Source organism: Diachasma alloeum, unplaced genomic scaffold (genome assembly GCF_001412515.2).
Source record: "Diachasma alloeum isolate Michigan unplaced genomic scaffold, Dall2.0 Dall_scaffold_00340, whole genome shotgun sequence".
NCBI lineage: Eukaryota > Metazoa > Arthropoda > Insecta > Hymenoptera > Braconidae > Diachasma > Diachasma alloeum.
The window spans coordinates 1-13,332 of NW_021680479.1; the positions used below are offsets into that span (position 1 = coordinate 1).

Sequence of the window (13,332 nt, forward strand, 5' to 3'; positions counted from 1 at the left end):
CCCCTTGTATAGTGTGTAGGAGGTGGAAAAACGCAATTCTGAGCCGTCTATCTCTAGTAGGAGATGCTTGACGCTTTTAAGCCTGTGGGTGACAAGAAGACGGACGGGAAGGGGAAGGAAGCAAATCAATAGGAAGGATTTTTTTAATCAACCTTAATTATTTGGGATTCTTCATTTCGGATTTGACTAAAGGAAAATGAGGTGGTGAGGGATTAAAATGAGATCATTAGATTTTTTAAAATGTTAATTAAATCAGGCCCTAGGGAGGCTCAAGCAGAGAATGGGGTGGAGACCTGGTGGCATCTCCCGGATGAGGAGAGAGATTTTTAGGGCGATGAGGGCTGAGGCTGGGGAGATTTTTGATTCTTTTAAGCGTGTGGGATAAAAGAAGACAGATAAGAAGGAAATGAGAGGGAAGAAATAGGGGCAAATAGGAACAATTTTCTGCCATCCACATCTGCTCTTCATGAGTTTTATTGTTTATTTCATGAAAGAAACATTTGGAAATAAAATATTGTTTTTTCAAGGAATAATTTTTTAATTTTGACCTGTGGGAGGAATCCTTTAATTGGAGGTGGATAGATTGATTTATTCTTCATGAGAATGAACATCTGACATTGATTGAGAAAGTCTTGGACAGCTGGGCACAATTAAACGCGGGTAATCATATGTAACTGGAGCACGTGTAATGGTACATGGGATTGTGTTTAATCAATCGCCTCAACCTCATTTCTCAGAGTCAGTCCATTAATTACGGCTCGAAGAACTTTTGATTGAATTAAAAAATGATGATAATGAGATTCGATATTTCTGGAGAGATTCTTATAAATTACAAATAATTGACCATGACAAATGGTAATTAAAGGTTCGTGAAAACTCAAACGCTTTTTTCTCTTTCAATAAAAGAGAGAAAAGCAAAAAAATGTTTTATCATTTTTTTTTAAATTTAAACATTCCCGCAAAAATTTTAATATTGAGATATGTTTTCTACATTATCGACATTCTACAAAACAATAGGATGAATATGTGGAAAAACAAAACACGAATGAAAACAAAAATATCTAGGAGCTGCAAAGATTACGTTTTCAATTTGCAAAACAAAATTAATTGTCAAAAATTCATGAGAAAACGAATAGATTTCTGTATTGCCAATAGAGTTACGATAGCAGAAAAAAAAATGGTGAACTTGAAATGCAAAAACAGAATTTTGATGAAACCCCGAGGAATCTAAGCAATTCAGTTTTACAAGTTGAATGAAAATCTCCACGTGACACCGACCTCCGCCTTCTTATCGCGGGATCATATTTCGTTGAGTGCAGTGGAATTAGGTTCAGTGATGAAGGACGACTGAAAGACTAGCAGTGACGTGGATATTTCCCTCCCAAAGATCTCAGTGAATCGCCTCAAAAACCCCGCAGAAGCATGAGTGGACAGACACAGGAGGAGAGGAACGCTGTTGTGCGTAAGAAGATGCTGGACCTGAAGAATGTCAAGGTGGGACCATTGCCGAAGGACTCACCATGGTTAAGACCGGTGCGCATATCATTCATGCAAGATGGCAAAGCGAAGAATTGGGATGTCTCGAGGATACACGACAGTGTTGCAATTATTATTTACAACACCACGAGGAAGAAGCTAGTGTTTGTGAGACAGTTCAGACCAGCTGTTTACTATGGAATTCTACCAGAGAAACATCAGGATGTTGACACGAAACAGTATCCACCAGAGGCTGGGCTGACCCTTGAACTGTGCGCTGGGATTATTGATAAGAATTTACCACTAGTTGAAATTGCCAGGGATGAGTTGAAGGAGGAAGTTGGGTATGAGGCACCTGCCTCTGCTTTTGAGAAAATTCTCACATACACGTGAGTTTATTAATCTATCTCAACTATTGACGAGGTAAAACCTCATTAACGAGATAAATCGAAAATTCCTCAAAGTGCATATTTGATCGCTTGATCAATGATTTGTTGAATTATCTCAGTAATGAGTGATGTTAAAGGGATTTATCAGAAGACCTTCTTTATTGGAAATTTTATTCTCTAGAGGAGAGGTTTTCTGACATTTTCCTCTAGGATCATTCATTTCTGAGATTATTCAACTCTTTACATTCCCAAATTATTCACCTTGTAGAGAAACGTCTCGTCATCATCTGATCAAGTTTTTTCAAATGATTTCAGGGATATTGCTGCAACCGCTGGTAGACACACACATTTTTATGTTGAAGTTACTGATGACATGCACATACACCCTGGTGAGTATCTTATCTTATCTATCGTCTAATTGAATTCTAGAAAAATGGAAAAGCTTCAGTTAATGCTCCTCTGAAATATTGAACTCCCCAATTCTTCAAATTAAGAATTCACTCTGCAGTAAAAATCTTAACAACAAGAAAATCAAAAATAATGTTTCAATGAAACATTATTTTGCTAATATCTCAGGAACGAGTGGATTTAAAAGAAAATGTCATAAAACATTTTTCATGGAGAATTAAATTTCCCACAAAAATTGTCGTTTCACATTTTTCTCCAAACCCAATATCTTCAGAGATATTCGCAAAATAGTGACCACTAAATTAAAATTCAATTAAATTCTTCAAATTCGTGACGTCAATTCCTCAATTTTTATTCTTAATATTTCTAATATTGCGTTTAGGAGGTGGAGATGAGTCTGAAGGTGAACTAATCGAAGTCGTCGAGATGAGTATACCCGAAGTAATCGAGTACATCTCATCAGGAGACGTCCAGAGTCCCCCAGGTTTTCTCTTCGGGGTCATGTGGTTCCTATCCAAGAAACGTGATCGTTACACATGAAACAAACCTCAAAACGTTAGATCAAATTTATTTATTTACAAAAAGGAGAAAACGAACAAATATGTACAATTTAGCAAGAACATTTCCCCTGTCTCGGAGAGGATCGGACGAGAAACTAGAGTTATTGTTCAGCTTCGTCCTTCGAGAACTGCGAACTGACCCATGCGAGGCCCCACTTCAGATTCGTGAGCAAAAATTTCAGTGCCTTGGTCCACTGCTCTTCAGAGTTGAATTGAATCCTAGAAAAAAATCGATGAGTTTTAGGTAATTAATGAAATAAATTGTTAGAGAACGAGAATAATGATTTTTCCTTTGCGATACATATTGGAATCATTCTGGAATTTTAAATGCTACGAAATTAATCGTTATCTTTGTAGGAAACAGATTTAGGCGTAAAGAGAAAACATGATATGAAATGGAAATATTAGTTAGAGATGGAAATTGTAATTTAATTGGGGAAATAAAAAACTTGTTGAGTCTAGTAAAAAAGGAAAAGTGGATTTATCTCTTTTTTTGATAGTTATGAATTTATTATTGATAAGTGGTTTTATAAGGAAATTTAAGGGGAGACTATTACGAGTTTTAAAAGTGGTGGGTTATTGGAGTGAGATTTTCATATCTTGAAGATCAATTATATGGATTTGAAAATGAATAATTAGTGTAAAAAAAAATTTTTTTTATTGTTTGTTTGCCCGCAAACGCTTAAAATGCTAAAAACAGTCCAGGGCCTCCAATTTTTGAGCTACAAAAGATTTTTTTTTTCCAAAATTTTCGGAAAAATGTGTGGAACAACAATTACGAGCCAGTTTTTTGGAATTCGACTCCTACACTGCTGATTTCGGTTTTTTTCACGTAAAAAAATTCACTATTTGTGTCAAAAAATACAAAAAAAGCAAATTTAGTCATGTAAGAGGCGAATTAAAGAAAAAATAGCTCGTAATTGTTATTCCACATATTTTTCCGAAAATTTTGAAAAGAAATTGGAGGCCCTGGACTGTTTTTGGCATTTTAAGCGTTTTCAGGCAAACGAGCAATAAAAAAAATTTTTTTGTACTAATTATTCGTTTTCAGATCTATATAATCAATCCTCAACGTATGAAAAGTCTCACTCCAATAATCCACGACTTTTAAAGTTCATAGTAGTCTCCCCTTAAAGCCTTTTTCTTTTAGAGAACTCAATTCTCTACACAAAAATATATTTTCCTTTAAAACCTATCAACGAATGAATAATCCAATTAAGGCCCAGATGCATTTCAGATTATCAAAATAAAGAAAAACAAGATCACGTTCACCAGATAATACACCTTAAATAAATTAACGAAGACGTACTTAACAGAATAAGAATTCCCAGTGGCAGAGTCCTCGATCTTCCCCCGATCCATCTTATAAGGTAAGCAAAATCCACTGTCGCCCTTCTCCACCTGCTCCTTGAACTGCTGCAAACAGTCGAGAAAAGCGACCATGGCAGCATCGAACTTGGTATCCCACAGGAACTTGAAGCCTCCACTCCCATACAGAGGCAACTCCTTCTGCTGATCCAGCACCTCCACATAGCTGTGATTGCCAAACGGCACGAGACGAAATCGTTGAAACGTCAGGTTCATCTTCCTGGCTAGTGCTGTGAGTAATAACGTCGTTTGTCCCCAAGCTGCGTTGATCTCACTCCAGTCCACTGGGGCTGTGGGGAGACGTCCCAGTCTGAACGAATTTATCGTGCCAAAGTGGCCTGAGTGCCATATGTGAAATGTTGCGTTGAACACGTTTGTTTTTTTCAGTCTTTCTAGTTGAGACGAGGCATAGGCTAGTTGGCATTCCAAACTGTGGAGAAAATCGTGAAGAATTAATGGATAAAAACATTAATTTGAGGTTCAGAGATGAGTATTCATTAATTTTTTGGGGATTCAATTTTCATTGGACTTGAGTTCGATTTTTATTGGGATTTTTATTCACCTGAAGTAGGTGTTTCAGTATAAATTTATCTCATTATCTGAGAGAAATGGAATTCTTGTGTAGAAGGCAAAAAAAACTAATTTACCATTTCATCTTATCAATTTTTAAATTCATTATTTCATGCAATTAAAATATTTTTATTGGAATTAATGAACATTTTTATTAATTTTCAATAAAGATATTGTTGAAATGAATAGAAAAATTCTCCATTTCTCTGGGTGAATGTTAGAAAATTACACAATAACAAAAAGATCAAAGTAAACTGAATTTTTCGGATGTTGTATCAATGGATATGGAATTATCTCTGTAATGAATGATTTTGGCAATTTCATTTTTATTGAAATTAAAATTTTATTTCCATCTGTGTTAAATTAAAAAATACAGGCTTTATCCCTTAAAGATGAAATCATGGTTTAGAAGACGAAGAGAATGAATTTATCAACATTTAAATTAAATTACCTTAAATGTTCATAAATCAAAGAATCCGTTATCTAGATTAAATCGATCGTTTATTAATGCAAATAGAGAATTTTGTTTCAATTAATGAATCATTTATTTTACGTAATTAAAACATTTCCATTGCAATTGATAAATATGTTCATTAATTTTTAATGGAGTGATTGGTGAAATAAATAGAAAAAATCTCCATTTCTCAAACTAAAAATTGAACAATCAAAGCTTTAACAACAGGATCACACCATCTTGAACCTTTGAAAATATTTAAATTGAAAGTAATTGAGTCAATTTAACGAATCAATTTTGAAAAATGTTTTCGTTGAACTAATAAAAATAATGATTTTGCAATTACCTTCGACATTCATCCTCGGCGAGGATGAGATCCCTCCTGTGCCTGGAGTACTCCCTCCAATACCTCTCCTCCTCGCTCTGCAGCCTCTCCCTCTCCAACTCCTGCTCAGCAATGGCATTTCTGGTGGCAGCCTCCTCCTTCCTCAGAGCCTCCAGCTCCTGGATCATCCTCTCCTCCTCGGCTTTGACGTCAGCCAACTCCTTCGTGAGGTTCTCCATCTCCATCGACTCGTTTCCCTGGTGCTGCTGTTGCTCCACCTCCAGCTTCTTCAGGTATTCGTTGTAGTCAGACCACTCACTCTCAGTCATTCGTAGCTGCTGGTCCATCAGCATCAGAAGACTGTCCGTGCATTCGTCGCACAGGGGGTGGTCTGCTGCACTGCTACTGCTCAGAACGTCGAATAGGGTAGCTCGCACCTGGAATTTTTAGTTTGTTTGATTCAAAGGAGAATCGGAGAATACGAGAAATTTTAATCCAGTTGGCGAGATGGAATTCCTAATGAAGGATTTTTTTATGAATATTGGGGAGAAGATGATTCAAAGAAAAATATTGAATTCGTTCTCTGGGGAAAATTGAATTCTCTGCAAAAAATGGCTGTTGAGTTTTTCGTCTAGATCGATTCATCACCCAGAGAATCTAATAGTTAATAAATGACAAGTGCCAATTTTTGTGATGTGATAAATTTCACAAACATGATTTTGTGAATATCTTTGAAAATAGGGGATTTAGAGAAAATAATCAAGTACATTTTTTGTAGAAAATTCAATTCTTTATAAAAAATGTTCAGGGATATTTTTTGGTGAACCTACTCGTTGCTGAGATAATTTAATAATTGTGGATAGATAATTGAAAAATTTTTGTAAGTTAAATAAGTTTCCAAAGACGATTTCGCAAATATTTCCAAAACCAGTCGATTTAGATTTAAAAAAAATCTTGACAAAGTACAAATAAATTGTTTGAGATGTTCAGTATTTAATAGTTATTCTCTTGAAGATGGTTACAATCAGAATGAAATATTACCCTCAAGTGATGGCTGAGACTCTCAGTCTCCCCCGAATCTCCAACGAGCATAAACCCATTAGTGCCATTTGCTGATTCAGTCAATCTGAATGGCGGAACCAAGTGCTCCAAGCTTCCACTCTGGGGCTCTATCTCACCCACAACATGCTGTTGGATTGGTACTGTTGGTTAAATCAAAAATACCTCATCAAATCGACTGATTCCACAAGAAATACGAATTCTACTACTTTAAAAAAATCCTGTTCGATTTCTAACATCTGCTTAATTATGCAGATATTCAGATAATCCAGAACTTCAGAAGAAAATGTCAAGAGATTTCTACATTTTCCCCTAAAATTACTCGCTCTCAAATTAAATACAAAAACAGAAAAAATTTTGTGTGCCTCCAAAAATTTTACCACTCCATTATTAAGAGCATCTCAAATACTTAATTAATCAATTTTACGGAATACCAATGAGAAAAAAATGAATCTCATAAAATCGTTAAATGAACGTCACTCTCAATTGTATAATTCATTAATCAAATCAATTGTAAGAAACGAAAAAATTAATCATGTGATAGAAACAGCAGCACCAAATGATTTTTCTCACAATTCTTATCCTCGAAAAATTATAAAAACTTTGGAAATATTAAATGTATCCTATTCCAATGATCGTCAATCTCGATAAACCAGATAATCAGAAATTACCTACGTGATAATTCAGCAAGTGTATGTTCCCCGAGATGATCGAAACTGGAGTCGAGTCTGAGTGGCTGGAGGCACCTTTGACAGGAGAAACTGACATTGCTCTTTATATCCACCATTTTAGTTCGAATAATGTCCCAATCGCGACGATTGTAGGCCTCACGACCCGATTTCCCTATGCTCTTTATTTATAAATAATGACTGCGACGCTCCGAAAGTCGTCAGCTGATTTCCAATGTTATTGTGGAGGGTCGGTTCTCAATGAGCGACAAACCGCATATCTAAGGGTGGGTTTTCATTCGCCACTAACTTAGCGACTCCTGTCGCAAATTAGAAATGCAAATTCGTTATATGACGGTCATGTGACCGTCATTTACGGTCATATGACGGTCGTGTGACCGTCTTTTAAGGCCATATGACGGTCATGTGACCATCATTTAAGGTCACATGACAAGGCATTTATGATGGCTGTCGCAATTTTCCAACAATATGACAGTCATTTTTCATCTATACAGATGAAACTCCATTTTTTCTGTAGTAATTTTTATTTGAATTCATCATGTATTAGCCTAATGTGCATTTTGAAACGTGAATCACGCTCATTTTCCATCTCTATAGGTGAAACTATTTTTTTTATTTATGACCGTCACAAATTAGCCATTAGTTATGACCGCCATTACACATCTATATGGATGTTGTGAGAACAAGTTGTTCCCAAATCATTTGCGACCATCATTTTTATTTAAAAAATTTGTGCGTCATATGACCGTCATTTTTGAGACCGCGTCATATGAGCAAAATGGTCATTTAGCATCTCCAATTGCGACACGAGTCGCTAAAATTAGTTCGCAATGAAAACCTACCCTAATCACGTTTTAAATTTTCGCGCCTTTGGAATTTTACATTTCATCATGTGAATATTATATTCCTGACGAAAGAAACATAGTTTTTGCCTCCGAATGGAGGGTTTGTAATCGCTTATATTCAAGTTTACAATTTTTTGTGCTAGGGCAACTAAATATGGTCTAAAAAGCCCGAATATACGATTGTTAGAGGGTGTCTATGTATGCACGTACGTATGCATGACTGCGTCAAGGTTAGAGATGCACAATGACCGTCATTTTTTAGATCGCGTCACATGACCAAAAAATCAGTCATAAATAATTTCTAATTTGTGACGGTCATAAATTTAAAAAAATAGTTTAATCTATAGAAATAAAAAATGAGCGTGATTTTCGTTTCAAAATGCGCATTAGGCTAATACGAAATGAATTCAAATAAAAATTGATAACGAAAAAATGAGTCAAATAAAATTATTGTTTTGTTTTCTATTACTGATCATAGAGGGAGGGGAAGTGTGACAGCTGTCGTAAATTGACGCACTTGCATCTCTAGTCTTGAACCAGGTCTGCAGCAACCCTTTGTGCACAAAGCCGTATAATTATCATTATTCATTCATTCATGGGGCTCATCATTTATCCTATTTTTGATATTTTCACGAATGGATAAACATACAAATACCACTTCGTATTTTTATATGTACCTGAAAAACACGACTCCCTTCAACTACGCATGACAATAAGGACCCCAGATCAAAACCGCCACAAGGCGAAATTTTGAAAATGTGTATTTTTAATGTATTTCAATTACAGATGTGCGATAACAATTCAGAAAGAATAAAATTAACAGAAAGCAATAATGATAATTTTTTTTTTCACATCCATTGTTGATCATTTGACGATCATAAGTAACGAATTAACCAACGCTCATTGGCTACGGTGAACGATCCAGCTACTTCATAGGAATCTGGTTCAGGGCATGATGAGCCATGTTTTCATTGTCAATTCCTACCTGGACATCTACGGCATTCGGCTTAAGAGTCGTGAATAACTCAGCTAGCAGTCGCTTCAATTCCACGACCTTTTCTTGTATCTTATCCATTTCTTCTAGCTTATGCTCGCTGATATCCTCATTAGTTTCAGTCGCCTGAGGCGGCAAATTTAATTCATGATTAATTTAATTTTTAGATTTTCAATTATGATTGTGCTCGCTGTAGCGAGCGTTCGGACTCGTAATGTAAAAATGAATGCCGTAAGAAGGACGGCCGAGCTTAATATGCACCAGAAATTTGAAATTAAGAAATGGCTAGAAGCCGAATAGCTCAATTGGGGGACAGCACACGATTCCCGATACTCTGTTATGATTATTATAATCATCAACTAGCATTTGCATATCATAAAATGTTTTTTTACTACTCTTCTCTTTGGCAATAATTTAATGCCTTTTTTAAAAAAAACATATAGTGCAACTCACTCATTTAAAATTTTGTTCTGGGCATAATAGTTATAAACAAATAGCGATCGCATGTGACAATGCGCATAATTAAAGAAATTTTGTATTAGATATTTCATTAATAAATAAAATAGAGAATTAAATTCTCATAATAAATGAATCACAATTCCTACCTCGAAATCTACGGCATCTCTCCTAGGAGTCGTGAATATTTCAGCCAGACGATCGTTATCGTTCTGCTCACTGATATCCTCGTATGTAATTCCTGATCCCTCGATATGCTCCAAATTCTCACTAGACGTTATTTCCATTGACATATCCCGGGTCAATGGTGGAGGCAAGGCCGTGACCATGCCAGCCACTAGCAATATCAGAGTGAACTTCCACATCTCGAAAGCACAAGAAAAAAATATATTAACCCCTCAAGTACGGCGTCCATACCGCGCCGTGTGTTCTCATCGGCCAGCGGCTTCCCGTTTACTCGAATTCGCTGTTTAATACGCAACAATTTCTACGCTGAGGATCACAAAATTAGCATCTAAAATTTAATGATAATCTTGAGGTTTCATGAATAAGTTGTTCAATTACAGTATTCTTTTGAACAAATTTTTCTGGAATTTTTAAGACCAATCTCTGTTCAATAGTATAAACGGTTGCCGAGATCGGTGATTGTCGGAAATTTGTTAATAACAAATCAGTAATTCAGTAGTGAAGTGGTAAACGGAGATAAGTCGACTTATCTCCCAGTTGAGTTTTTGAGGAATATTTCCAAATCTAAGGGAGATAGCGTAATTTCCGTAATTACATTTGTTGTAGCACTCGATCGACTCCACAAAAAAGATTATAACAAAAATTTTGCTATCTCCTTTAGATTCCGAGATATTGATTGAAAACTGGTCAATTGTCAAAATTGACTTATCTCCTTTTACCACTTCGCTACTGAATTCATTGAATCGAAATTTCGTTCGCGCCATTGGACACAGGAACGCATAGAGTATGTTCGGTAAAAATTTCAGAATTTTTCATGAAGATTTGCCGAGGGGCTATAAAAAATCATATAGAAATTTTCTGAACGGATTGTGTATAGGATTACTATAGAATTTCATGCCACAGTGGCGCCGTGATATCGGAAGTGAGCCCCTCGAGATTTGCTCGATAAACGAGAGGTTTGAATATGCACCTGACATCGAATTCAGTTCGATTACAGTAGTTACTCTCTAACACTTCAGCCTCGGGGGCCAGAATTCAAGGAATTAAATGCTCGGGAAGCGCTTACTCTTCCGTTGGAGGCGGAGCTAGGAAAGAGATAAACAGAGAGAAAGAATCTGGCTATTTCACTCTCACACGCCGAGCGTAATTTTACTGCGCAGTCCTGCGCGCAGAGGGACACACCGATTTACCCAATCGCATTTACGTTGCCGATGGTGGGGGAAGTCAACTTCTCCAACTGGAATGTTAGGGAACCGAAATGATAGGGAGTAACCACTGTAAGTAGTCAATTCGACGAATTGACTGCTTAACAATTTAACGGTAATTATAATTTATGGATATGGCTATCTCCGCTAGTGAATTCGCTGGGTCTTCCTATTAGACTTTTTTATCCGTGTGAAAGGATTCGAAGAATTGAGAATAGTTTGATTGCAGAACAGAACTCACTGTGATTTCGAGTCTGTAAAATAAGATGTGCTTGAACTAGAGATAATCACCTTCTTGTTAGAATGACGACGCGTGATTGCCACCACTTTGACTGATGATGGCTAGCCAACCTCGAGTATTTTATACTGGTCATCCCCACTCCCGCAATAATTTCACAGGGGGTCATAGGAATGATCCACTGAAAAGTTGCTTCGAAAATTCCAGCCTTTGCCGGATTTTGGGGCAAAAGTGATTTCCTGACAACAGATAACATACGTAAGGATCCAAAGGACTGATAAACCGGCAAATACTTTTTGTTACAATACGTGATTCAATGAATAACATAAAATGACGTCATTCCTATTACTCATTACAATATGTAATTAAGTGAATGATGACAATTGATATGTCATTCCCATCACCCCATCAGGGATGCGAGAAAATGACCTGACCGGTCACATGACTGTCAGTTACCGGTCACATGACTGTCAGTCACGGTCATGTGACCGACGGAAAGATGACAATTTTTGGTCATCTGACAAATCTGTGACCATTTTACCATCTGACCGTCACATTCCATCTAGCTAGTGTCCCCCCAGGTGTCACCACTTTGAAATTCAAAAATTCGCAAATCATAACGGCCTTGACTCACGATCAGGAGAATTGGCATGAGTATCGCGATTGTTTCCACTCCACAAAAAATATATGTTATCGTGTTCAAATGCGAAAAAAATAGGAACGCTAAGTTTGCCCTGTCCAATGATGAAGAAGAAGAAGAGGCTGAAAGTTCTGACTAAACTCATCTGCTTTCATCATTTATATTTTACTTTTTTTTTCTTGACATGGATTATATACTTTGTTATTTGATTTGTGCATTTAAATTGCACAAAGTATTCGTTTCTTTACACTAGTATTCCTGAAAGGAGACTGAAGAGAGCCAAATGATTGACGTTATTTTTTCGTTTAGTTTATAAAAGTATAAACTATTGAAGAGAAACAAATATAGAAGACTGGAAATGGCAAATTTAAGATGTGAGAAGTTTCATAACTGAACTAGAACTCGTTTAAAAATGCAATAAAGGCATTCAAATAAAAATGATAAACATGAAATTTTGAATTATCCAAAAAAATGTGACAACTTTTTGTGACAAAATCATTTCTGACGGTCATTTTACATCTAGCTAGTTGGTTGTAGAATGACATCAGGAAGTGTGACCGTCACATGACTGTCATTTTTTTCTGACCTGACCGATTTCAAAACGTGACGTCATCTCGCATCCCTGCACCCCATAGCGAAGTCACAAGAAATACATTTTGCGTCATCAGTCATCAGGAAAATAATCCGGCATGTGACTATATTTACTAGCAATTAATAAGACGTTAAAAAATAGTTTGTACACCATTATAGGATAAGAACGTGGCTATTACACTAGCCATTAATGAGACATTAAAATTGTTTAGATACCATTGTAGATTACAGAACTAATCGAAATTTGATTTTTGTCAATGAATATAATCTCCCTGTCGATCTCTGATGAGACGCATCAAAAAGCCGGAAAAATCTTAAGGATGTTCGACACCCTTTCAGCCCAAAATTGACGTTGTTTTCATTTTTCTGGCAAATTATCGATGGGAGTGACGTGAAAAAATATAACGATTTTGTGGTTTGTCATTCTTTAATGGCTCACGAAGTTGCGTAGTGGTGCGATAATTTTCATGCGTTTTTTCTTAGTTTTGTGATTCTTTTTAAAAGTTTAGAGAAAACGCAGGAAAATGTTCGCACCACCTTAAAATTTCGTCAGTCATTAAATAATGACAAAACGCAAAAACGTTATATTTTTTCACGTCAATTCCATCATAAGTTTGCCAGAAAAATTAAAAAAACGTGAATTTTGGCAGAAAGGGTGTAGAACACCCTTAAGCGCGATCTAATTTTATATTTTAGAATGAAATGTGATTTTCCGATTTCATCTTGATCCCTCACGTACGACGCGCATATAGCGCGGATTGTCCCAACGGCCGGGAGACTTACGGCGCGTCAACTCCGTTATTCAATGAGCGATAACTTGAAATCAGTCGAACGAAAAAAATTGAAATAAAATGCATTGGCTGTATTGAACTTTGAAAT

General features: G+C 36.3%; 2 protein-coding genes across 3 annotated transcripts; one reads left to right on the top strand and one right to left on the bottom strand.

Moving 5' to 3' along the window:
• The first annotated feature begins 1,138 nt into the window (after positions 1–1,138).
• LOC107040692 (uridine diphosphate glucose pyrophosphatase) lies at positions 1,139–3,108 on the top strand. The gene is made up of 3 exons (XM_015260888.1): positions 1,139–1,865; positions 2,181–2,254; positions 2,656–3,108. Exons 1-3 carry the CDS (start codon positions 1,423–1,425, stop codon positions 2,811–2,813), a joined length of 675 nt encoding a protein of 224 aa, XP_015116374.1. The 5' UTR covers positions 1,139–1,422; the 3' UTR covers positions 2,814–3,108.
• On the bottom strand, positions 2,826–7,499 carry LOC107040690 (beclin-1-like protein). Of its 2 annotated transcripts, none has more exons than XM_015260886.2 (5): positions 7,285–7,499; positions 6,592–6,752; positions 5,572–5,987; positions 4,143–4,631; positions 2,826–3,052 (listed from the first exon to the last, which is right to left on the bottom strand). In XM_015260886.2, the coding sequence occupies exons 1-5, from the start codon at positions 7,394–7,396 to the stop codon at positions 2,935–2,937; spliced, it is 1,296 nt and encodes a 431-aa protein (XP_015116372.1). In that variant the 5' UTR covers positions 7,397–7,499; the 3' UTR covers positions 2,826–2,934. The 2 variants fall into 2 exon arrangements, with proteins under 2 accessions (XP_015116372.1, XP_015116373.1); XM_015260887.2 differs by having other exon boundaries at positions 7,281–7,499.
• Between the last annotated feature and the right edge of the window lie 5,833 nt (positions 7,500–13,332).